At 38.1% G+C, this 27952-nt stretch overlaps 1 protein-coding gene across 3 annotated transcripts in view; it reads right to left on the reverse strand.

The window, feature by feature from the left end:
- The window catches only part of CUL5 (cullin 5), a 93054-nt gene that overhangs the window by 32698 nt on the left and 32404 nt on the right, over positions 1-27952 (reverse strand). For all 3 annotated transcript variants that reach the window (XM_078059058.1, XM_078059056.1, XM_078059057.1), the window contains 5 exons: positions 26527-26626; positions 20807-20983; positions 18688-18829; positions 17135-17280; positions 16972-17052 (listed from right to left, as the gene is read on the reverse strand). In XM_078059058.1, coding sequence (XP_077915184.1) covers positions 16972-17052; positions 17135-17280; positions 18688-18829; positions 20807-20863 — 426 coding nt within the window. In that variant the 5' untranslated portion in view covers positions 20864-20983; positions 26527-26626. The remainder of the gene's footprint in view (positions 1-16971; positions 17053-17134; positions 17281-18687; positions 18830-20806; positions 20984-26526; positions 26627-27952) is intronic.

The raw sequence follows: 27952 nt of genomic DNA on the forward strand, positions 1-27952 counted from the left end.
CATGTGTTAAAATTAGGTTCTAAAATTCTAAATACAGTCATTCAACAAACCATCACTGGATGCCTACCTCATGCAGGCAGCAGAGAAGTGGTTAGGAGACAAAGAAGACTAAGATATAACCCCTGCTTTGGAGGAGGAGCACTGTCTAATGAAGGGTAGGGGAGAAAGCAAACATAAACTAATAAATACAACTCAGTTAAGTGGCAAAATACACACACACACTCATACTCATGCCCAACAAACGAAAAAACAGGCAGAGGAACTAAATACTTCTGGGGTAGTTAAAAAAGTCTCATCTACAAGATGCAATCTAAACTGAATCTTGAAAAATAATTACAAGTCCAAAATGGATTGAGTATTCTAGGAATAAGAAGAAACTGAATATGGCAGGCAAGAGACAGAGAGTGGAAGAGAAAATGAGAAAGGCAGGCTGGAACCAGATTGTAAAGGAAAATCTACGGTTTGGGATTTTTATTCTATAGGTAGGGTAGGGAACAAAGAACCAAAGGTTTTAACCAGGAGATAAATGCAATGAAGGTCTACTCCCCCTAAGAGCAGACTGGTCAACAAGGCTGTTGAAATATTCCAGGTAACATGGCCAGGGTCTGGTGTTCTAGGCGGTCCTCAGTAGAACCCACCCACCCCACCATGCCCCCTCATGTCATGGAATTACTATTCTTCTTGCAGGCGTCAAGTGAAATGAACAGGTCGTGAGCACTCAAGCATGGTACACCAAGGCTGATATGTATCTTCTGAAATAAAGATCATCTGTCTGTACTAAGGAAGGGAATTATGTGCGTCTCAAAAGTTCTTTGTTAAAAATTCTCCTTGGAATTGACATAATGCTGATAATGACTGAAGCTAAATTTAGGTAATGGGGATTCATTATACTATTCTGCCTACTTTTTAAATGTTTAAAAAAATTTCTGTAATAAAAAGTTTTTCTCAGGTCCCTTTTTGAGAATTATGCTAACAACTTTAAAAACCGTGGATGTCAATTTCCTAAGAGAAACAATACACACAAAAAGTGCTTGAGAATTTCTGCCTTGCCAAGGTGGGAAGGTCTGTCCCAACTCCTGAGTAATCTCCCCCGGTACCAGCTCGGACCACACGACCGACCACTCCTGCCCACAGCAGCCAGGCCAGACTGACAACAGGTGAATCTAACTACACAGAACTCGGGGCAAGAGAGAGAACGTGCAGTCAGAGTGAGCCCCAAGCCTCTGTCCCTTCATCCCCAGTTTCTATTTCACTGAAAAGTCACAGCTGTGTGACTGGGTAGGAGTCCAACTTCTGCAAATTCCAAAAATCCAGCGTGTGTTTCAAGCTGTTGTTCTGAAATGTGTTAATGGCTGTAACCAGCTTTCTTTAACAACACAGAACAGAACAGAAAAAAGCAGAGTACGTCATACATAGTAACAGTGAATATTATTCCGTAGAACTTTTGTTTCAGATATGTGCAAATAAGCAGAGTGTATACTAAACCACAAAATAAAATGCCTTTCTTTTTGTGGGTTACAATGAGGATTAAAAGGAGAAGACAAGAAAATTGAAGAAACTAAGCAGAATCTAGTAAGTCTTAGATGACAGGAGCTAGGGAGTCTGTTGCAGTTTCTGGTTTGAGAGGCTTAACTATTATAATAAGAGGTATCTTTTAATGAGCACTTAGTCTGTACCAAGCATTGTCCTAAATGCTTTACATACATTATCTTATTTAACCCCCATGACCACCTTAGAAAGTAGATATTTAACACATAAGGAAACAAGCTCAGAGAGGCTAAGTAACTTGCAAGTGTTACACAGTTAGTTAGTGTCACATGAGACCAGGTAGGTGACTCCAAAGTCTACAACTTCTGTTACTACATTAAGAGAGCAAGTATATATTTAGCGATGGCTACATGCTAAGAACTGAGTTGAGTGCTTTAAGGAATAGAGAAGTATAAAACATGGTTTATACCTTCAATAATCTTACAGTCCAGCTGGGGACATGTAAGTACACATCTAAAAATCTGTGTATAATTCCCATATAACAGAGATACATTGAAAGAAGTTCAACTCGCAAATAAAGCAAAGGTGGAAATAAATACATCATTATGACACTATAAACTTCACGAGGACAGAGACTATGTTTGTCCATAGCTGTGTATTCATGGCCCCACAACAAAGCAGTCTATAATTTGCTACTAAATCTAGTGGTAAAAACAATAGGTACAGTGGAATTTGAAGTAAGAGGAAACTGATGAAGTCTACAGAATTTGCAGTGACTTTATCACAAGATGGACTATAAGGATTCTGAAGGATTTAAACAGGCAGAGGAAAAGTAGAAAGTAAAATATTAAGAAAACAAGTAAAAAAAATTCTTAAAAATGAATCCAAGGGAAAAAAATGAATAGAAAGAAGTTTAAGAATAAGGAACTATTTATTGGAGTTGAAGGACTCTTGCTGGACAGTATTAAGTTAGAAAAATAGGTTAGGGCCAAAATATGAAGAGTCTTGAACATCAGCTATAAGAAATAATGATACTATGGTTTCTGAATAAGAATAATGAAAGTGATGTTTATGAAAGATTAGCTTGAACTCACAAAAGAAGAAATATAATTGGTCCATAATAAGAATAAAGATGTCTAGCCTCAATAACTTTTAAAGACACGTAAATTTTTTTTTAAATCTACAATACTAGATTGTCACAATTAATAGACTGACAAAACCCAGATTAGCAAAGATAAACAGGCACATTGTTGATGGGAGTAAGAATTACTGCATTTCGGGGCACCTGGGTGGCTCAGTCGTTAAGCGTCTGCCTTCAGCTCAGGTCATGATCCCAGGGTCCTGGGATCGAGCCCCGCACTGGGCTCCCTGCTCAGCGGGAAGCCTGCTTCTCCCTCTCTCACTCCCCCTGCTTGTGTTCCCTCTCTCCCTGTCTCTCTCTCTCTGTCAAATAAATAAATAAATAAATCTTAAAAAAAAATTACTGCGGGGCACCTGGGTGGCTCAGTCATTAAACGTCTGCCTTCAGCTCAGGTCATGATCCCAGGGTTCTGGGATCAAGCCCCACATTGGGCTCCCTGCTCAGCGGGAAGCCTGCTTCTCCCTCTCCCACTCCCCCTGCTTGTGTTCCCTCTCTCGCTGTGTCTCTCTCTATCAAATAAAAAAAAAAAAAAATTACTGCATTTCTGAGGATCGGTTTGGTATTACGTGGCTATTTGTAAAGGTGCATACCCTTGGCTTCATCATTTCCAGTAAATTCCATTCCAAGAGAATGCCCCATGTGTACATAAAAGTGTTAAAAAGATAAAGGCATGTAAGGATGTCCCAGGAAGTAATATTCATAAGGAATAAACTATAATAACAATAATGAAAATGCCCATCATTAGGTTAGGTGTATTTATGAAATATATACGATAAAATACAGGCATTGAAAATAATGTTACAATACACTTCTGTGTCACATAGGGTAAAATATGCATGACATCATAAATTTCCTTGAAATGATAAAAGGAAGGAAGGAAGGAAAGGGAAGGGAAAAGAGAAAAGGAAAGGAAAGAAAACAGGCAAGGAGCAAGGAAACAGAACAAAATGATCGCAGCTGAAACCGGAGGCTGGCTGTGAGGGCTAGGGTTCGCTGTACTATTTTCTCCACTTTTGTAAATATTTGAAAACTGTCATAACCAGGCTTTTATTTTTTTAAATAAAGAGATTAATTATGGTCTAAATCCTTGTGAGATGAAAAATCCTTTAGAGAACTATTTCACTTGGGCAAAGAGAAGAAAGGGAGACTGCGTGGTGGTTTTCCCCTTGTTGCAAATGAGTCTTGTCTTAAAAAGAGGGTCAGTTCATGAGGGCAGAGACCATGCTACTCCTCTTTCATGTTTCTTTCCCATCATTTACCAAAATACTACATAGTCAACCCTAAATATATACTTATTTGAAAAATACGTCTCGAAGGGAAAGGGTAGTGATAAACCATCTCTCTCACCTTGTATTCCCTGTCTCCTTTTGCTAGCTTCCGTGAAGAAAAAAACTTTTTGCCACATGCCATCAACTCCTGTATTTTGCCTGAGATGAGCACAACTTCTAAATCCATAGAAATCTCTCCCCAGAGGTCTGCAAGGTGAAACACTTTAACTATCAACGTGCTTGATGTTTTACCTTTTCCTCTATAGCAAAACTCTTCAAAGATGATGCCTGCCATAAAACACAGCAGGCACTCAGTATTTGTTGAATGAATGGATGTATAGGTCTGTGAAGATGAAAGGTGGGACAGGCAGGCTAATTGATGGAGTAGAGTCCTTCTTTTACTGGTATTCAATTTGCACAATTAATTCTACTTCACTGAAATTTATTACAAAGCAACAAGAATGGTTCTAATTTTCGTTATTTAAATCTGTACAAGTAATAATTTGCTTTAGCTCAACTATAAAATAGGAGATGAACTAAAAATTATCCTAGGTTTCTCCACTTTAAGACTTTATCATTATAAGGTCTTTAACCATATAAGGAGATCTGTAACGTATTCAAGAATTAATTTATTCTATGCGTGGTAGGTTATTCTCAAAATTAATTTCCCTTGGCCTTTATAGCTTGGTTAAGATTTCTTTATTTTACCATTATAACTAGTGGTACTTGTTTCATTTCTAAACTATTTACACAGTAACTATACAGAGCAATGAAAACTCAGACTTACTCACCTTGACTTTTTCGAAATTACCCTCCATATACTAAGATACTAAAGGTTAACAAATACTTTAATGTTAATAATCTATGATTTGTGACCTGGTTGCTAACTCAAGTTTTTTTTAATCAATGTTTTGTATTGACAGTAAGATAGTTCCTATCTGTCTTAGAATCAGCAACTTTCTCCAAACCTGAGCCCTAACAGTAAAAACTACCATGCCAGGCACAGTGTTTTATTAAACTCTGACAACACATGTGGGTGTTACATGTGGGTGTTCTAGTTGTTTTAATCTGTCTTTTTACATTGGCATTTGTTTCCTAAACGTTGTTTTCCAAGCTATTGTATATTTGGATTGCAGAACAATTTGTAAGATGAATACTTTTTTTCATCTTTGTCATTAAGTCTCAAGTTGCTACAGACTACAAAGGCTGAATAACTTGCCAAAGAGCACACTGCTGGTAAAATGACAACAAAGGGATTCAAATCCTCATCGGATTCTAACATGTATACTCCTACGACTATAACACACTCCTCGTCAGTGCCCTGGTCACCGTGAAGAGAGGGAGACCTGCCACCACCAATCCATTCTTGATTCCATTACTCTGCTGTATAAATAATCCGTTTTATTTTAGTGTCACTCTGAAGACAGGAACCAGATCTAGGTTATGACACACAACTCACACAAGGCCTAGCATATTTTAAGTGCATAATAAATACGAACTGAACGCCCTCAGGAAATGCCAAGGTATGTAGGACAATCACCTAAAATATGAATAGCCATAGAAAAACTTTTAAAGTTATTTTAGTTTAAGTTTTTTTCTCACTTCTTTCTTATTATGTTTCACCTTCTCCTGTCAGTCATGTCTCTTCAGCAGACGCTCGAAGCCCCTCCTGGTTTCACACGCTGCCGCTCATGCGCTACAGGACCATCCAACGATAATCAAGCTTACCAGAATTGTGTGCATAACTGGATCTGAGTGGGGCTACGTGGCTCTCCCATAAGCAAAACTAGAACCATGGGCCTCTAGGCTTCTAACGCAACACTTAGCCGCTCGGGACTCTTGGACTGACTTTTCAGGTTCTCCACTGAACAGCAAGTAGCTCAAGTTGCTATAAGGGCTGTCCTCTGGATAAGTCAAATTCTACTATATCATACATACTTCAGACACACACTGACACTGAAATACGCTCGCACACGGGGGCAAAGACACACACACAAAGCATCAGACCCAGGCTTGGGCCCTCAATTCGAGCTGGGTCAATTAGAGCTAGGTTAATTAAAACCCTGGAGCCAGACTCTTGTCTTCGTTCGGGTCACACACTGAAGGAAAAGCTAATCATGGTCCCCATGTCAACAACAACAACCAAAAAGATGAACAGCTGTCGAAGATAACAGAGCTAAGAGTAGAAAAACACCCATGGGGAAAGTTCTCACAACGTTCCCAGTTCCTAAATCCAGATATCCTTCATTTTAGTGTTAGCCTTGCACTTTCCACACTGGATTTTACATGAACTAACACATTTGCCTTTTTTTGTTTGAGATGGGTTCCTGCTCCTTGCCACCAAGAGTGCTAACTACGTATGTGTAAGTGCAATACATATATAAAAAACTATGTATCAAACTTTGCAGCTCTTCTTTATACACCCCCACAGTGCTTAGCATTATCCTTAGGAACTCAGGACCCAGAACTGGACTTAATTAGAAGCCCAACTTCACTATGTCCCAGCTGTCTGAGGCCAACCTCCTGCAGTTTCTGACCCTCAGTTTCTTCACCTGTAAAGGAGAAACAATGACGGCACCTACCTACTCGTTCTCCCTTTGAAATACATCCTGAATCCCTCCACTTATATATCCATCTCCACTGCCATCAACACCTCTCATCTTGATTACAGTTTGTCATCCAAATACCCCACTGCAATCCAAATGCTCTTCCATAATGTGAAAATTAGATCACAGCTCTCTGCTTAAAACCCTTCAACAGCCCCCACCGCACTGAGCTCCTGCCCCCCTCCCCTCACCCACCACACAGTGGCCACACTAACCTTTCTCTGTTCCTGAAACAGGCTAAGCTCATTCCTGATTCACAGCCTTTACCCTCGCTCCTCCCTCCACCTGGAAAGCTTTATCCCAGATCTTCAAAAGACAAGACCCCATCATTTGGGTCTCAGCTCCAGTATTACTTCCTGAAAAAGACCTTCCCTGACCATATTCCATAATGCAAAGGCAACAGTAGAAGCATTACCAGAGCCAATGCACTCTCCATGGCATTCGTCTCTTTTATAAAGAATCACCTACACTGGGACACCGAAAGGACTTGGTACATATTTCCCTGGGAGCGATTAAAAATATAATTGGCTTCAGGGGCGCCTGGGTGGCTCAGTCGTTAAGCGTCTGCCTTCGGCTCAGGTCATGATCCCAGGGTCCTGGGATCGAAACCCGCATCGGGCTCCCTGCTCGGCGGGAAGCCTGCTTCTCCCTCTCTCACTCCCTCTGCTTGTGTTCCCTCTCTCGCTGTTTCTCTGTCAAATAAATAAAATCTTAAAAAAAAAAAAAAAACAAAGAGGAATTAAGAAAATCCCATTTACACTTGGATCAGAAAGAATGAAATACCTAGGAATAAACTTAACCAAGGAGGTGAAAGACCTGTACACTGAAAACTGTAAGGCACGGATGAAACAAACAGAAGACACAAATACATGGAAAGATATTCGCTGCTCACAGAATGGAAGAATAATAGCATTAAAATGTCCACACTACCAAAAACATACAAACTCAATGCAATCTCAATCAAAAGTCCAATGGCATTTTCCACAGAAAAAGAACCACCAAACCTACAACTTGGAGAGAACCACAGAAGACCCAGAACAGTCAAAGCAATCTTAAGAAAGAACAACAAAGCTGGAGCATCACCTTCCTGATGGCAAACTATGTTACAGAGCTCCATCGTCATCAAAACAGACACAGAGATCAGTGGAACAGAACAGAGAGCCCAGAAACAAACCCACACGCATACGGTCAGTTAGTTCACAACAAAGGAGCCAAGAATATACAACGGGGATGGATGGTCTCTTCAATAAACGGTGCTGGGAAAACAGGACGGCCGCGTGCAAAAGAATGAAACCGCACCACTATCCTGCACAATACGCAAAAGTTAACTCAAAATGGATTAAAGACTTGGCCCTAACACCTGAAACCATAAGACTCCTAGAAGAAAACCCAGGCTTAGGTGAGCTCCTTCACATAGGTCATGGCGATGATTTTTTTGAATATGGTACCAAAAGCAACAAAAGCAAAAACAGACAAGTGGACCACCTCCAACTCCAGAACCACAGCACAGCAAAGGGGCCACGAATGTGATGAAGACAACCTGGTAAAGGGAGACAATCACTGCACGTCACGGATCTGACGAGGAGCTAACACCCAACACAGACAAAGAACTCCTACAACTCAGGAGCAAAACATAAACAATGCGACTGAAAAACGGGCAGAAGATCTGCACAGACGTTTTCCAAAGAAGACACACAGAGGGCCAACAGACACATGAAAAGGTGCTCAATGTCACTCATCATTGGGGAAATGCACATCAAACCCACGTGAGCTCTCACCTCACACCTGTCAGAATGGCTAGTATCAAGAAGGCAAGAAAGAACAAGTGTTGGCCAGGATGTTGTGAAGAGGGAAACCCTGTGGGAAGTAAAATGGTGCAGCTGCTGTGGAAAACAGTATGGACGTTACTTGAAAAATTAAAAACAGAACTACCATATGACCCAGCAATTCCACATGTGGGTATTTATGTGAAGAAAACAAAATACTAACTCGAAAAGCTAATGCACCCCCTTGTTCACTGCATCATTTACGATAAACAAGATATGGAAACAACCTAAGTGTCTACCAATGGATGAAAAGATAAAGACCCTGTGATAATATATATACACAATGGAATATTATTCAGCCAATAAGAATAATGGGGCCTTGTCATTTGCAATAACTTGGATGGACCTTGAGAGCATTATGCTGAGTGAAATAAGGCAGAAAACGACAAATACCATATGAGCTCTCTCATACGTGGAATCTTACAAAAAAGAGAAATAAAACCCCCATACTCATAGATACAGAGAAGAGATTGGTGGTTCCAAGAGGCAGGGTGCTAGGGGTGGGAAAAATGTATTTTGTTTTTAGCTTAAATAAATTGAATAAAAATTTTCAAAAAATCGTTTTTACTTGTTTACTAGTCTTTATCTGTCTTCCTCTATCTGAATGCTAACTCTGTATGAGCAAGGACTTTGTTTTGTTCAGGGTGTACCCCTTCCAACCTGCCTCGCCACTAATAGACACTAGATACTTATTTACTTAGTGAATGAGTGCTCACTAAACATAGGTCAAATGGTTTCATGAAGAAAAAACAATTAGAGGATTGTAATCTCTAGCTATAGGATCCTATTCCCCATAAACCCAGGGCATAATCACCAGCAAACAAACAAATCCTTAGATTATATATCTTGACCCATATCCCATGGCCCATCACAGTGGAAGAAAAGCAGTCCGATGGAAAAAGCACTAGTTTGGAGCCAGGCGACAGAAGCTGTAACTCATCATTACTTATGTAATACTGAAGACAATGATTTTTCATTACTTTTCACGAAGTGCTGCATAAGGAGGGTGATTATTATTTATACACACTGCTCTCCCCAGAATTCTAACTTGAAACTCCTTAGGAGTCCTTAAGCTCTTCTAAGTATACAATCTTTCAAAAATTGGAGAGAGCTCTCACAATTAGCTCCCCACTGACTCTCTACTCAGATTATTCCAATAACCCAGGCTCAAATCTTTCAATCATCCTACAGGCCATTAAAATGTCTTTTAGGGAGCACCTGGCTGGCTCAGTCAGTAGACCATGTGACTCCTGATCTCAGGGTCATAAGTTCAAGCCCCACATTGGGCGTTGAGCTTAAAAATAAATAAATAAATGTCATTTAATTATTTCTTCAAAATGCCTCTTACATCCCTTCCTTCCCATTCATTTATCATCATGTATCTAGTTGAACCCCTTTTACCGCATTTGTGACAACTAAAAGCAAGTCTCTTGCTTCTTTAAACCCTGTCATACACATGACGGCAGATGAATCCTCCCAAAGCACAGCTTTGATCCCGAAGTCATAAACTTTCAAGTCTCTCCACCACCAAAGCACTGGTTCTCCAACCTTCAGGCCCAACACTCCCTTTGACAGCAAATCTTAAACTGAAATTTACCTACATATTACTTCAAGAACATTGATATAAATCTCTAATTTTAATATACAGCAGAAATCAAAGGACGGCTCTTTATAGTAAGTCAATATGTATTTCAACCTGTAAAGACGTGGCCACAACCAAACGGGAAGATGTAATGAAGCAGTCAGGCGCCCACACCTCTGTGTGACGTCACTGGGAGCGGGACAAGCACGAACGCGGGGCGGCGCAGATACGCCAGCGACCACAGACCACGGCAGCACCGCTAAGGGCGACAAAACCTTCTGCAGTAGAAACAGGTTTAAAGCCCAAACAGCAAGAAAAATATTATCTTTCCCTAACTTACACAATAATATCATCACTGGAAAATAAAGTGTATTGTTAATATCATGTAAAAATATTTTGGTTTATAAGTAAAATACAATTCAGTTTTAGACTCAGGCATAAACAAGATTTCAGTGGGACCACGGACTCATTCCTTTTGGGAGGTGATCTAATTTTTGTTTATGTGGGACAGTCTGAGAACTGTGAGACATGTAGCATTCCTGACCTCATTCACTAAAAATCAATCACTGTGACAACCCAAAAAAGCCCCCACAGATTTGTGTAATACTTCCTAGAGGTAGATGGTACCTTCATGGAAAACCCCCAGCCTAGAGATTTCAGTTCAAAATATATTAGCCTAGTTCAAAAATATTAATCTAGAATTCAATGTTCTCCACAATGAGACTGAAATCTGCCCTCTCCTTCTCCAGACTAACTTCCAAACTTTCCAACACACAGTCCAGGTGTCAGAAAAAGACAGTTTATCTGCTCCCCACTTTTTTTCCTACCTTTTGCTTACTGGCATCTTCATGTTGTGATATTGAAACAACTCACAGCATGACTAACTTCCCATTGATTCGTCTCTGTCATATTCTGTTGTATTAATGACAAGCAATTTCAAGTAAAAATCTATAAAAGGATCCTAAAGATATTCTCGTTACATAATAAATTTAACATCTAAACATTTTACACAGAAGAAACTTAGAGGAGGGGCACCTAGGTGGCTCAGTCGGTTAAGTGTCTGACTCTTGATTTCGGCTCAGGTCATGATCTCAGGGTCGTGAGATCGAGCCCCGCATCAGGCTCTGCGCTCAGTGTGGAGCCTATTTAAGATTCTCTCTCCCTCTGCCCCTCCCCTGCTACAGCCCGCTCTCTCTCTAAAAAAACAAAACAAAACAAAAACAAACAACAACAACAACAAACTATGAGAGGAAAATCTTGGGAGTAACTTTTATTGGCTATATAGGATATGTCAAAATCCCTTTGGGGCACAAATGTTTATCCATTAAAAAATGGGACATTGTGTTCATTCCTAAAATGGAAGAATGGCTTAATGAGAGGAACTCCGATAACGTAATTTACTGAATTAGTCCAATGAAGGAAAATGCCATGTCAACTCCATCCATGCTTCCCACATTAAAAAGGCATTCTTCATAATGTGTTTTTATTTTTATATTTTATTTTGATTTTAGCATTACAGGAAAGTTGCAAAAACAGCACAGAGTGCCCATACATACATCACCTTGTTTCCCCTAATGATAATGTCTTACTTAACTACAGTATAACTACCCAAACCAGGAAAACAGTATACTACTATTAACTAACTACAGATCTTATTAGAAATTCACCAGTTTTTCCACTAATGTCTCTTTCCTACTCCAGGATCTTATCTACAAGCCCACACTGCATTTAGCTGTTGCTTAGATTTCCTACTCTCCCCCAGTCTGTGGCAGTTCCTTGGTCTGTCTGTCTCTCTTTTTTACTTTTCTGGTCTGTTATGATTTTGACACTTCTAAAGAATACTAGTCAGTTATTGTGTAGATTGTCCTCCAATTTGAGATTGTTTAATCTTTTCTCATTAGAATAAGGTAATGCATTTTTGATGAGAACACCACAGGAATGAGGTATTCTTCTCAGTACATCATATCAAGAGGTACATCATGTCAGTATGTCCCTATTACTGGTGATATTAACATTAATCACTTAAGACAGTGTCTTTTGGGTTTCTCCATTGTAAAGTTACTATTTTTCCCTTAGTAAATATCTTGGGGAATATACTTTGAACTGTTAATGTACTCCATTTTACCTCACATTTTTGGCCATTAATTTTAATATCCATTAGCAGAGCTTGTCTGCAACAGTTATTACTGTGATATTTGCCTAATCGTGATTGTCAATTTCCCTCCATGTTTATAAGGTGGAACTCTTCAGTAAGAATGAGTTTGAGCATTTTCCAAACGTTTGATGGCCAGTATTAGGTATGTATTTGTGCCGTCTCTCTGTATCTTTTCCCAATATTTTTCTATCAGGTTCTTACCCATTTTTGTTCCTCAATTTTTAAAAGTTCTTTATATAGCAGGGCTAATAAGCCTTTCTCTGTGATAGGTATTGCAAATACTTTTTCCCAGATTGTCAGTTATCTTTTGACTTTGTTTACGGTTCTTTTTGCAATTTTTTAAAAATGTAGTCATTCATCAATCTTTCCTTTTACTGGCTCTGAATTGTGAGTCATGTTAAAAAGCCTTCCCCTATACCAAGGTTAAAAGAAGAATTATTCTTGTACCTATATGATTTCATGTTTAGCATTTCAATCCTTGACCCATTTGGTGTTTATTCTTCTGAATGCTGTAATATACAAAATCATCTTTTTCCAAATGGCTACTGTGTTGTCCCATCACCATCTTCTAAGTCTATCTCTACCCCCAATGATTTGAGATCCAACCTTTGTCACATAAAATTCTGGACTGCCTACTCCATCCCCCTGGTCCACTATCGATTCATGCGCAATTACCTCACTATTTTATAGAGGATGCTTTAATGTTTGGTAGGGATTTCTCCACACAGTTTTTTTTTTCCAGTGTTTTCCTGGCTATTCTTACATGTTTATTTTTCCACATGAACTTTCACATCAGCCTGTCCTAACTTTATTAAATAGTTGTTAGAATTTTCATTGGCATTACAGTGAATTTATAAATTCATTTAGGGAAGAACTCAATCTTTATAATTCTAAGTCCCCACAGAATTTAAGAACAAAGGATGTCTTTCCATTTTTTCAAGTCTACTTCTGTGTTTTCTCAATGTTTAAAAATTTTCCTTTTACAGGTTTCATACATTTCTTGTTAAATTTATTCCCAAGTATTTAATTTTCTTTATTACCATAAGTGATGTTTTCCTTAATATTATATCCTGTTTATTATTTGTGTATAAGAAGACTATTGGTTTTTGCATGTTAATTTTATATCCTACTACTTTACTGAATTGCTTTATTGTTTGAGTTAGTTTTATCATTGATTATCTGGAGTTTTCCGAATATACTATGATATCATCTCCAGAGTTTTACTTCTACTCACCCATTCTTATGCCTCCAATTGATTTCTCTAGTCTAACTGCAGAGGTTAATGCCTCTTATACGATGTTAAATAGCAGCAGCAATGGTGGGCATCCTTGCCTTGTTAAAGATCTAAGTGGAAATGACTCTAGTATTCCTCCATTAAATAAGATACTGGCTTTAGGACTAAAGTATATACATTTCTGATAATATTCTTTATAAAAGAAGAATAAATGAATAGTTTCTTAACGTAACAAAATGCATACATCATGCCAAAATCCAACACCATGCTTAATGATGAAAATGTGGAAGCATTCCCATCAAAGAATGAAGAAGCAAGGATCCCCGTATTTAACATTTTCCCCCAAATTAACTATTAATAGATTTAGTCTATTGAAGGAAATAGGAGATATTAATATTAGAAAGGCAAAAGCATCATTATTTGCAAATGATGTAATCAGCTGCTTGGAATACCCAAGATAACAAAACTCTGATAAACAATGAAAGTACCAGTGAGCTGCTGAGTACTACAGTAATATTACTTGAAATGTACATCTGACTTTCAGGAGACCTGGCGTCACAACTGGGTACTACCTAGGTGAGATTTTCTCTACTATACACAATACAGGTCCAAAACCTTGTTTTTCTGCATATATTAAAAACTAGTCAGGTTTAAAGAACTGGTATTGATTTATACCAACTAAATACAAAGAAGGTAACTGATTAACCGCAATAATTTGCTAATTTACAGAGAAAAACATAAATGCCAAAAACATACATACTTTAATCTTAAATTCTGATGTGTATTACAGTATAGCCCCATATGAAGTGACTTTAACAGTAAAATATATTTTCCCTACACTGTAATTGTCCTCCAATAAGAATAGTCTAACAGGTGAGTACATACCATTGCATGTTCTGATGGCTGATAATTCTTCTCAGAGAATTTAGGGCAGTAAGTCTGTTCTGAATAGTTTATAGTATGGAAAGTGACTTGTTTCTTACTAACTATTCAAATAATGCTGTTCATACTTTATTTATATCAGGACCTGGTGATTTTTTGGTTTACTGTTCCATCACAACATACTTCATTTTAACATATATCATTTCTCTTTGAAAACAGAAACTATAAATTAACAAATATATATAGTAAATGTTATGTACACAGTATAAGGGCCTTAGCTCAGTGAGGTATATAAATAGTAATGCATCTTCATTAAACCTGAAATTCCCAATGTTATAATTAATCCTACAATTTTGATACTTGATTTCTCCTCTGCACCAAATATTGCTGTACAAACTACATTATTAATCTACGTTGTTAAAAGTTAAGAGAGTGATAACCTTTGAAGAAAAAGATGGTAAGAGTGATTTGGAAGGGGCATGATGAATGATTTCGGAATTGCTGGTAATTCTTGTGTGGTGATTTTATAGGTATGTTCACTTTGTAATAATGCATACCTGAGATTTCTGTGCACTTTTCTGTATACACCTTATTACTTGAGTCAAGAGTTAATTTTTAAAAATAAGCAGAAAATTGAAACAAAATAAAAACAAACCACACAAAAAGACCTCCTACATCCCAAATAAAGTCGTTCCTTTGGAAGATGCTGTAGTGCACTCCGTTGAAAACAGTAACGAAAAAACTTATCTTTGAACCCTAAAGTCATTCAGCTTGATGAGATGCTCACACTATTTGGTAACTGTGGAAAAGTAAATTCACATCTTCTATTTTAACTTTTTTCTGTGTGTGTGCGTGCGCGTGCTCTGAAGTAGAAAGGGAGGGGCGCCTGGGTGGCTCAGTCAGTTAAGCGTCTGCCTTCGGCTCGGGTCATGATTCCAGGGTCCTGGGATCGAGCCCCGCATCGGGCTCCCTGCTCGGCAGAGTCTGCTTCTCCCTCTCCCTCTGTGACCTCTCTTGCTTTCGCTCTCTCTCAAATAATAAATAAAAATCTTAAAAAATAAAAAAAAATAAATGAAGCAGAAAGGGAGGCTTACTTGTTCTATATCAACTGTCATGTGTATTTGATTATCTCTACCATTCTCATCCTCTTTTTAATGCTTTCTCTTATTTTTAGACATCTGTAGTTGAATCCCCTTAGGCTTCATATAGATATGATACAACTAAGTCATATAAACTAGAGGAGAAAAACAACAATTCTATCTTACAAAACTGCAACATCCCCACCCAGATGCTATGGGCACATCAACCAACTCAAACTCGTCACACTAACTCCTATTTCTCTCTCAGGACTGAGACTTACTCTTCTATCCAACCTCCCTGTAGCAGCTAAATTCCTCCAGGCCAAAGCCTCAGAAACATTACTGACTCCATTCCCTTTAACATCCAGCCCCACACATGATACCATGTTCCACCTCTGGGAAGTCTTTTCTCTCACTCTTCTCAGCTACATCCCCGTTGCTATAATCCTACGTGGTACTCCTAAACCCCCGCATGAATTATTGCAAAGACCTCCTACCTTCTACTCTTCTCTCTCCCCCATTCTAATTCATCTTTCAAATCGTCACCAGATTAATCCCCCTGAAGGATGACTGTGAGCATGGCACACTTCCTTAAAAAACATTCAATGGCCTTCCCTGCATTCTGGATGAAGTCCAAGCCTGGCTTTAAATTTCTACAGAGAATTTCTATAAACAACCATGAAATTAGCCCTCTTTTCTGGCCAACATGAAAGTTATTTTAACCACTAAAAGAGGAAATATACTGTACTTTATTAAAAAAAAAAATCCAATTCAACCTGTTTTCTGAACAAGGCATAAACATGACTATCATTCAAGATGAAGAGTCGAAGAAAAGTCAGAAGCAAATAAAGAAATAAATAAATCCATCCATAGCTGGAAAATGTTTGGTCACAGGCAAACAGGCATGCTGCCCCCTTGAATGTAAACCTAAATCTAGTTCCTAGGCTCCGAAGACTGAAGGGAATCAGAGTAAATACCATTGCTATATATGAGCGATTTCTAAGACTCTCTGCAAGCTTGACTCTTATTTTCCTTACTATAGCACATTTAGGTCATTCTCCATAAGAAAACACTCAGGAGAGATACTGTAACATGGCTACTACTTCTAATCAGTTTTGTTTTGTTTTTTGAGGAACTTACAGTATAAAGAAAAACAAAATAACAAAATAAAGACTGATGTTCCCTGATCAAGTAGTGTTTTATCTCTTGACAAGTTTGAAAACGTCCTCCCATAACAAGAATAAATATCCCCTATAAGTAATGATTTGATCGGTACTCACTGATTCAGTGTTCACAGCCACTTTACAGAACATAATCACTGTGAATAACAAGAATCAACTGTATCTCTAGGGAGCATATTTTACTTGCAATATGAAAATCACTAAAATGGTTAACTACAGATGCACATAAAACATAATACAAGGAGACTGTTTAAAAATTAAGTACATTAAATGTAGTAAAGTCTAGAGCAGGGATGGCAAACAGATCTCATCTTGCACATCAGCTCAAAAGAACGATGAATGAGTTCTACATAAGGTGACTTCGGCAGCTGTGCTCCGGAATACCAGGGCAAGAGTACTAACTGCATTCAGTAATGCCGGTCAGAGGTGTGAGAAGGATGAGTAAGAACACTCGCATCCAATATTTGCCATCCCTGGGCTACTGTACTGGAAATAATCTCCAAGAATACACAATCACACAGTTACTTACTGCTTCAACAGAGTTACATTCCCGTCTGGTTTCTAAATAACGTAGTGCTCGTTTTTCTTCTTCTTTTAATTTAGCATCTGCCTGCCCAGAAGCAAAATAGCAATCATTTTTAAGAATATCAAGGGACGAGCTCAAATTATCACATTACTAAGTTCTGACTTACATATTTCATATAATTCTGTACACCATTTTGTTGTAAATACGAGGGTGCCTGTGTTCTATAAAATCTCTCTGTTGAATCCAAGTATGCCTTCTCAAAATTGTCCCTATAAATTTGAAGCTTATCTTCAGGATTAGAACAAAGGTTAACTGAAAAACAGAAAATAAATTTTACTCTAATTATGTTTCAAATCAGTATTTTGAGTACAATAAATGAAATAACAAATAGTGAGGAGTCATTATGTGCCAGGGACTGTGACAATGCTCAAGAGAACATAAATCATATAAGACAAAATCCTTCTCTGTTAAGAGACTTAAAAAGGTAACAGCACAAAGCACTGAAGTGACAAAGAGTACAGATAGCATGGGCCTATTGTATTTCTGAATAGGAAACAGAATGACTTCCAACTAGATGGTCAAGAAACCATTCATAGTTGAGACAGGATTTGAGATGAGTCTTAAGGAAAAACTGTAATTTACACAGAAGCTAGTAAAGTAAGTAAATATTGGGAAGTACCAAATCACAAGGCCAAGTCAAGGTAAAATGACCACATTGTCTGAGTGGACTGTAAGGTTAGCAGAAAACAAGGTAGAAAGGGAAGTTAGGAATGGTTGTGGAGAGCCTCAGCACTCAGACTAAGTGACCTGATTTCAGTGTGGTGTACCACTAAATGCTAAGAAAAATACTAACAAAACAGTACTTAAAAATTAATCTTGTGAACAGTTCACGGGTTAAATTATAGCAATAAGATCACTATAAGAAGACTGTTTCAAAAGTCCAGAAGCAGAGTTTACACAGTATAAACTGGTGGTAGCTGAAATAAGGAGGAATAAATTTCAATGACATGGCTGCTAATGAAAGCCTAAAGACTTTGATACCTAAAGAAATATGGGGCAACAGAAAGAGCCAAAGATAGCTGAAGGTTCATTAATACAAAAAAATTCTTACCGAGGCATACTTTGTGCCCACATTCTATGTTCAGTGTCAACAGCACAGTTAACTAAAGTATGATGACAGGGAGGCACCAGTACTATGAAGCAGCGTGAGAGGGACCTGACCTAGTCGGGGAATTAGGAAGGGCCTCTGCCAGCAAACAGGATGAGGATGAGCCACAAGTAAAGCGGAAAGAGGAGTATTCTCAGAGAAAACAGTGTATCTGATTTAAAGAACAAATGAGAATATCACGGTCAGAAACTGAAAAGTTCAGAGAGGAATGTGTACATGGAATAAACATACTTCCTGAAAATATAAGTACAAAACCAGTTACCACCTTTTCTGAGTTATTGATTCAAATCTACGGTTTCGCTAATTTAGGTCACTAAAAGGATTCACCAGCCAAGAAATGAGTGAGATGGAGAAAACCAGTATTAACCACAGGAATATGGATTTTTTTCTATATTTCCTTGAAGAGATTTAATACCTTCTGTGGGCTCTTAAAAGCATCTGGCACCAAAAGTAGATGTGACTATTTGATAGCACAGATAACTGATCGTACTATTCTGTAATGGTCTCAGAATTTCCATAAAAAATTATGATCATAAAAGTTCAGAACATACCATAGGATTCTCTTACTCCAATGACCAGCTGAGAATCAAAAGCTTCTCCTAATCTTTCAGCATGTACCAGCTTCATTGCACTATCTTGGAGTCTGTTTTTTATATTTGAAAAGATGGACTCATTCCATGTATCAAGCATGAGCTAGGACAAAAAGAAATATGCAATCATCTTAATTATTAATATACCAGGTACCATACAGAAACAAAAAATTTTAACTATAAATACTAAAAAAGGAAATCAAATTCTTAGGCCTATATTCACTTGAATACTTCAGGGAACTAGTGTATTTAAGTTTGGTTAAATGTTAACTTATTTACGGGATTTCCCATCTGAAAATAGTACAAATAATAATACAAATTTCAAGTGGTTGTTGTAAAAATTAAATATAGCAATACATGGAAAAGCTTACCTCTCCTATAGTTACAAGGTTAAATTTCAGTAATACTGGTGTTTGGAATGCTCATATACATATTTGTATAATAAACACATGATAAATGCAAAAAGCACCAAATGAAAACCTGTGTGATACTGGACCTACAAATCCACCTGACAGAGGTTCCACTTAAATGACGGCAATGTTACACATATCCATATGTATTATCATTCCAAGAAACTGTGTCAGATACAGAAAATATATTAATGACAACAGCATCAGCATCAATGACAACATGAGCAGGTGAACAACATTCACTACATACCCAGCACCGCTCTAAGTACTTTTCACACGTAACTCATTTAATCCTCAAAACCAACAAATAGGTACTGTTAGCTCCCTTTTTAGAAATTAGAATCTGGGACACTGAGCGGAAAGCTAGTTTCCCCACCCTTATACAGCTCATAAACGGCAACACTGGGATGTGAATCCAACAGGTATGGTCCCAGAATCTATGCTCTTAATCATTAAGTGATGCTGATTCCTATAATCAGTAGGGAATGGTATAAATTAAGAATAACAGAAAAACAAGAGAGTATACAATTATGGAACTGCAAATTAAAAAGCATCTAGAAGTACTTTTCTTTTTCTTTTTTGGGGGAAGGGGGATAATTTCTCACACTGCAGTTATTTCTACCCCCGGAGAACCCCTGGGTGTCTAAATTCACAGCATCCCTGTCCACATCAGCACAAAGTTTAGAGTTGGGAAGGGGCAGGGTGCCTACGCCACTATTTGAATGCCTGATTTTGTTGCTATAACCTTCACAGCAAGTAGCAAGTTGCTTAAAGTCCAAGAGGCATTTTTCACTTTTTTTACTTTTCAAATCTATGTTTCCACTTGATTCTCAGAAGCAGGAATACATATGCAAAATGAGGACAGAGAGTTTAGGTCATTACTGATTGAAGAGTTGAAAAGAAAACCTGGGATTCCACTTTCAGAGCTGAGTTCTTTCCATTAAATCACGAGGGGTTACTGGACACAGAGCTTCTAACTAGAAACCATGCAAAAATATGAAAATAAACACAGTACATAATGAGTTCATGATAACTGGAATCAAGTAAAAAGAAGATCATGAAGATAACAACAATTTAGCCACAATTAAACACAAAGATACAAGAAGGTAACCTAACGAGAGATTTTTGAAAGAGGAAAAAAGTAATTTATAGGAAGGTAAAAGTAACAAAGAAGAAGAAGGAAATAGAATACTGAAGATAAAACCAGGAAAAGGAGAAAGCAAGGCGCTAACATCTGAGGACACAGATCCACAACTTAACACCACACAACATAACGAAAGAGGAGTGCAGCTAAACGTGGAAGGAAGAAAGTTGGTAGTATTCAGTAAAACCCAGCAAGAGTCAAAAAAGAATTTATAGATCGAGTAGAAAAACCACTTAGGGCGCCTGGGTGGCTCAGTTGGTTGAGCGACTGCCTTCGGCTCAGGTCATGATCCTGGAGTCCCGGGATCGAGTCCCGCATGGGGCTCCCTGCTTGGCAGGGAGTCTGCTTCTCCCTCTGACCCTCCCCCCTCTCATGCTCTCTATGTCATTCTCTCTCTCAAATAAATAAATAAAATCTTTAAAAAAAAAAAAAAAAGAAAAACCACTTAAAGTCTGAATTACTTTCTAAAGTTGTAAAATTACCCTCTTTCTGAAGATTAGGGTAAAAAATGCAAAAAGTAACTTACTTTTCGAACAATACTGTCTTCTACAGTTGATTTTTTATTGCTGCCCTGTTTACCCATTAAAGTAATCTCCAGTTGACAAAAAGGCTTCGGTAAAATATCGCACTGTGTAAAGAATTTTCGCCATTCAACAATATATGCTTTTAGCAAAGCTGTATCATCTTGATGGCTCAGTACTCGCTGAAAAAAAAGAATCATATGAATTTGAAATAAACACAGGTAGGTGCCTGAAAGAATAACAGAATATATTCATGCTATAAATATAAAATATATAAAATTATATATATAAATATAAACATATACACAATATATAAAATTTATATAAAATATTTTATTTATTGTACAAACTATATGGTATCCAAGAAAAATTAAAACATGTTCACAAAGACTTACTCTGGCAATCGTGTTGGTACATACATAAAATCATAATGCACACATGAAACTAATAAAATGTTTTATGTCAGGTATATCTCAATAAAAAACCTTAACACCCGGGCGCCTGGGTGGCTCAGTTGGTTAAGCGACTGCCTTCGGCTCAGGTCATGATCCTGGAGTCCCTGGATCGAGTCCCGCGTCGGGCTCCCTGCTCGGCAGGGAGCCTGCTTCTCCCTATGACCCTCACCCCTCTCATGTGCTCTCTCTCTCTCATTCTCTCTGTCTCAAATAAATAAATAAAATCTTTAAAAAAAAAAAAACAAAAAAACCTTAACACCCTATATCCTTAAGCTATCACCTTTTTATCCTCCCCTAACTACCATTCCCATCCATCCCTTCCCCAACCCTAAGCAACCACTAATTTACTTTCAGTGTCTATATACTCACTTGTTCCAGACTTTTATATGAATGGAAACATGCAATATGTAGACATTTATTTTTTTAAAGATTTTATTTATTCTTTTTTTTTTTTTTTTTTTTTTTTTTAAGATTTTATTTATTTATTTATTTGAGAGAGAGAGAGAGAAACAGCATGAGAGGGGAGAGGGTCAGAGGGAGAAGCAGGCTCCCCGCTGAGCTGGGAGCCTGATGTGGGACTCGATCCCAGGACTCTGGGATCATGACCTGAGCCGAAGGCAGTCGCTTAACCCACTGAGCCACCCAGGCGCCCAGAGATTTTATTTATTCTTGAGACAGGGCGTGCAAATGAGGGAGGGAACACGTGCACGAGTGGGGGGGCAGAGGGAGAGAGAGAATACACAGCAGACCACACACGTAGTGCAGAGCCCTATACAGGGCTCGATCCTACCACCCCAAGACCACAACCCTAGCTGAAACCAAGAGCTGGACTCAGTCCACCTGACTGAGCCACCCAGGGCCCCCAACATGGGGCCTGAACTCATGACCCTGAGATCAAGACCTGAGCTGAGGTCAAGAATCAGAAGCTTAACCGACTGAGCCACCCAGGCGCCCCATAATACGTAGACATTTATAATTGACTTCTTTCATTTAACAGTTTCAAGGGACCCCCAAGTCCTAGGATGTATCAATACTTTATTCCTTTTATGGCTGAACACTATACCATTTTATAGATACACCACATTTAGTTTATCTATTTTGTCCATTTATGGACATTCGGGTTGTTTCCACCCATTGGCTATCATGAAAAATGCTGCTATAAATATCTATGTCCCAAAAAAAGTTCATGAAAAACCTATGCACAGTCACCAAGAAAAAAAGAGGACTCAAACAATATCACAAATGAAACAGGAGACATTACAGCTGATAACACAGAAATATAAAGGACTGGGGTTCCTGGCTAGCTCAGGTGGTAGAGCATGCAACTCTTTTTTTTCTTTTTTTTAAGATTTTATTTATTTGAGAGCGAAAACAAGAGCTGGGAGCAGGGAGCCCAAAGCAGGGCTCAATCCCAGGACCTTGGGATCATGACCCAAGCCCAAGACAGACGTTTTAACTGAGCCACCCAGGTGCCCATATTTTATTCTTTGTGATGCAATTTTAAATGGGATTGGTTTTTAACTTTCTCTTACTGATAGTTTTAAGCATATAGAAACGGAATAGATTTATTTTTGTATATTGATTTTGTATCATGCGTCTTTACTAAATTCGTCTGTTCTGACAGTTTTTTGTTAGAATCTTCATGGTTTTCTCTGTATTATGTTATCTGCAAATAGTGACGGTTTTACTTTTTATTTTTTTAACTTCTTCCTTTTTGACTTGGATGCCTTTTATCTCTTTTTCTTGTCTGACTACCAGTCTATGCTGCACCAAAGTGGTGAGAAGTAGCATTTCTGTCCTGTTCCTGATCTGAGAGGAAAAGCTCTCAGCTTTTCTCCATTGAATGTGATTTTAGCTGTGGGTCTGTCCTATAGTGCCTTTGTTATGTTGAGATACATTCCCTTTATACCAACCTTTTAGGAGTTTTAATCATAAATAGATGTTGCATTTTGTCAAATGCTTTTTCTGCATCTATCTGAGATGATCAAACGATTTTATACTTTATTTTGTTAATGTGGTGTTTCACAAAGGTTTGCTTGTGGATGTTGAACTAACCAATCTTGTATCCCTGGAACAGATCCCAGGAATACCTAGGAATAAACTTAACCAAGGAGGTGAAAGACCTGTACACTGAAAACTGTAAGGCACGGATGAAACAAACAGAAGACACAAATACATGGAAAGATATTCGCTGCTCACAGAATGGAAGAATAATAGCATTAAAATGTCCACACTACCAAAAACATACAAACTCAATGCAATCTCAATCAAAAGTCCAATGGCATTTTCCACAGAAAAAGAACCACCAAACCTACAACTTGGAGAGAACCACAGAAGACCCAGAACAATCAAAGCGATCTTAAGAAAGAACAACAAAGCTGGAGCATCACCTTCCTGATGGCAAACTATGTTACAGAGCTCCATCGTCATCAAAACAGACACAGAGATCAGTGGAACAGAACAGAGAGCCCAGAAACAAACCCACACGCATATGGTCAGTTAGTTCACAACAAAGGAGCCAAGAATATACAACGGGGATGGACGGTCTCTTCAATAAACGGTGCTGGGAAAACAGGACGGCCGCGTGCAAAAGAATGAAACCGCACCACTATCCTGCACAATACGCAAAAGTTAACTCAAAATGGATTAAAGACTTGACCCTAACACCTGAAACCATAAGACTCCTAGAAGAAAACCCAGGCTTACGTGAGCTCCTTAACATTGGTCATGGCGATGATTTTTTTGAATATGGTACCAAAAGCAACAAAAGCAAAAACAGACAAGTGGACCACCTCCAACTCCAGAACCACAGCACAGCAAAGGGGCCCACGAATGTGATGAAGACAACCTGGTAAAGGGAGACAATCACTGCACGTCACGGATCTGACGAGGAGCTAACACCCAACACAGACAAAGAACTCCTACAACTCAGGAGCAAAACATAAACAATGCGACTGAAAAACGGGCAGAAGATCTGCACAGACGTTTTCCAAAGAAGACACACAGAGGGCCAACAGACACATGAAAAGGTGCTCAATGTCACTCATCATTGGGGAAATGCACATCAAACCCACGTGAGCTCTCACCTCACACCTGTCAGAATGGCTAGTATCAAGAAGGCAAGAAAGAACAAGTGTTGGCCAGGATGTTGTGAAGAGGGAAACCCTGTGGGAAGTAAAATGGTGCAGCTGCTGTGGAAAACAGTATGGACGTTACTTGAAAAATTAAAAACAGAACTACCATATGACCCAGCAATTCCACATGTGGGTATTTATGTGAAGAAAACAAAATACTAACTCGAAAAGACATATGCACTCTCATGTACACTGAGGCATTATTTACGATAGCCAAGTTATAGAAACAACCTAAGGATCGACTGATAGATAAGTAAGATAAAGAAAATGTGGTATGTATACACAATGGACTATTACTCAACCATTAGAAAAAAAATGAAATCTTGCCATTTGCAATAACAAAGATAGATCTTGAGGGCATTATGCTAAGTGAAATAAGACAGCAAAAGATAAGTATGATTTCACTTACACGTGGAATTTAAAACAAAAACAAAAAACCCAAGCTCACTGATACAGAGAACAGACTGGTAGTTGCAAGAGGTATGGAGTGCTGGGTGGGGCACAAATGGGCAAGAGAGTCAAAAGGTACAAATTTCCAGTTATAAAATAAGTAAGACTGAGGAAGAAGCAATGTAGCATATGGATGGCAACAACAGTTAACAATACTGTAGTGAATATTAGAAAGTTGATAAGAGATTTTAAAAGTTCTCATCACAAGAAAAAAAATTCTGTAACTATGTGTGGTGTTGGATGTTAACTAGACTTACTGCGGTGACCATTTCATAATATATACAAATACCAAATCATTATGTTGTTCACCTAAAACTAATATTATATGACAATTACACCCCAATTAAAAAAAAAAACTTACACACAAATGTTCCTAGCAGCATTATTCAAAACAGACAAAAAGGAGTAACAACCCAAATGTCCACCGATGATGAATAGATTAAAAAAAAATGTTGTACAGCCATACTATGGAATATTATTCAGCCATAAAATGAAATGCAATACGGATAAATACTACAATGTAGTTGAACCTTGAAAACATTATCGTCAATGAAAGAAGCCAGTCATAAAAGGTCACATATTGCATGATCCCATTTATAGGAAATGCACACAACAAACAAATGCATGGAAACAAAGAAGATGAGTGGTCGCCAGTGGTCGCAGGAATCCTGCTTCTCCCTCTCCCACTCCCCCTGCTTGTGTTCCCTCTCTCGCTGTGTCTCTCTCTGTCAAATAAATAAATAAAATCTTTAAAAAAAAAAAAGAGAGCGCATGCAAGAGAGCATGGGGGGGGGAGGGCAGAGGGACAGACTTCCCACTGAGCGGGGAGCCTGAAGTGGGCCTCCATCCCAAGACCCTGGGATCATGACCTGAGCCAAAGGCAAACGCTTAACCGACTGAGCCACCCAGGTGCCCCAAAACTGTAATACTTTTCCAAAAATTATTTATCAGGGGGCGCCTGGGTGGCTCAGTTTTTTGAACATCTGACTCTTGGTTTCACCTTGACTTGTGATCTCAGGGTCTTGAGATTGAGCCCTGTGTCGGGCTCTGCACTCAGCACAGAGTCTGCTTGAGATTCTCTCTCTCCCCCTCTTTCCCTCTCTCTAATAAATAAATAAAATCTTTTTTAAAAAATCATTTATCAAGATGACAGAATTAATGGTGATATCAAAACATTTCATTCTGTAAGTAATGCCCCATGTGACATGAATCTTTTAACATCATGGTGGTGGCTATCAGCAGAATTAAATATGTAACAATCAGGTACTTGACTTCAATTAAATATATAACAATCAGGTACTTAAGATATTGAAGATCATATATAGAAAAAGAATATATATAGAAACAGCACTTTTAATTGAGGATAATGATGTACTGTCTTGACAAAAATGTCACTAAGGGGGAATAAACAACCAATAACAATCAGCTCATTAAAAAATTTAGTGAACATGGGGCGCCTGGCTGGTTCAGTCAGCAGAGCTTGTAGCTCTTGATCTCGGGGTTGTGAGCTACAGCCCCATGCTGGGTCTGTAGAGATTGATTAAATAAATAAATTTTAAAAAACTTTAATCAGCAAATGTCAAAAGTCAATGTGATATTTTAAAATTATCTCTGGGAGTCCTACATCAGAAAATACAATATTTTCTAAACCTTAAAATAAACTTAATCTAAAGATGCAGAACTTACTGCCTGTGCTTGCTTGATAAACTCAAGAATATCTTCTTTTAAAGCCTGATGAATTTTTGCTGGACCTTTATCATCCCAGAGACAGACTGCATGCACATCCCTGTAAAAATAAAGCAGGTAAACAAACATGAATACTAGAACAAGAACAAAGACAAAACTCACATCAAGTTCTGTGTGAATACAGTTTCCATGGACCATGCTACACCCAGCTGAGGGTGGATGAATCCATTCATAAGAACCACAAATTCTTTGTAAGTTATCTAACATACACACATATTTGTTTCTACTTTTATTTTACTTTCTTTGTCATTGTTTTCCTCCTTAAATCTCTGCTACTTACTGTTTATCTTTAATTATAAAAGCATGCTCCCATCTTTAAATCCCACACCCCATGGTTAACCATTATCAATTTTTTCATGTAAAGTATAAATTATTTTAATTCTTTACCACAATATATGTAAACTATTCTATCTCTTTAAAAAAATTAGTCATTTAAATACCAGCAAGTCTCTTAGCTTCCCCCATATATTCATTATATTTACACATGAATTACCACTGTATCTCCTTTGTTTAATTAAAACAAAACAAAAACAAAAGCTCTCCTAAACTGGTATACAAAAACTCTGAACTTATAAAGCTGACAGTATATTTATTTAATAGTAATACAACATGTTCAAAAATTAATTTCTCAATTACCAAGTTATAGAGTAGGTAAACTCCTAACAAAAGGATAGAGTCTTATTATCGAGGATTCTTTTATTCAAAAAATGTTCCCCAGTGACTCATGTAGTACCTAACGGGGCCCCTGCTATAAAAAATGTCAAAGAGATCAAAATACGAGATCTCCAGAATTGTAACATTATAACAATGGCCAAATAGTTTGTTTTATATCCAGATTCTCAGGGACATCACTGTAACTCAATGTTCTGTCTGTATATTGTTAATTTTAACTTGCTTTTGTCACCTGTTAAATTTAGCTTTCAGCTTAAGAGTGGTATCTAGCTCACTTCCTAGTATGCAGCGAACACATAAATATTTGCTGAATAACAACATAATCCGTAACATCTGATTGCTTACTATGCACCAATTACTATTCTAAGCTGTTTTAATTCATTTAACCTTCACCGCAACTCTGAAGGTAGTACTTTTTTTTTTTTTTTTTTAAAGATTTTATTTATTTATTTGACAGAGAGAGAGAGACAGCGAGAGAGGGAACACAAGCAGGGGGAGTGGGAGAGGGAGAAGCAGGCTTCCCACTGAGCAGGGAGCCTGATGTGGGGCTCGATCTCAGGACCCTGGGACCATGACCTGAGCCAAAGGCAGACGCCTAATGACTGAGTCACCCAGGTGCCCCAAGGTAGTACTATTTTTATCACCATTTTACAGATGGAGAGACTGAGGCAAACAAAGGTACACCTCTAAGATT

Source organism: Halichoerus grypus, chromosome 11 (genome assembly GCF_964656455.1).
Source record: "Halichoerus grypus chromosome 11, mHalGry1.hap1.1, whole genome shotgun sequence".
Taxonomy (NCBI): domain Eukaryota; kingdom Metazoa; phylum Chordata; class Mammalia; order Carnivora; family Phocidae; genus Halichoerus; species Halichoerus grypus.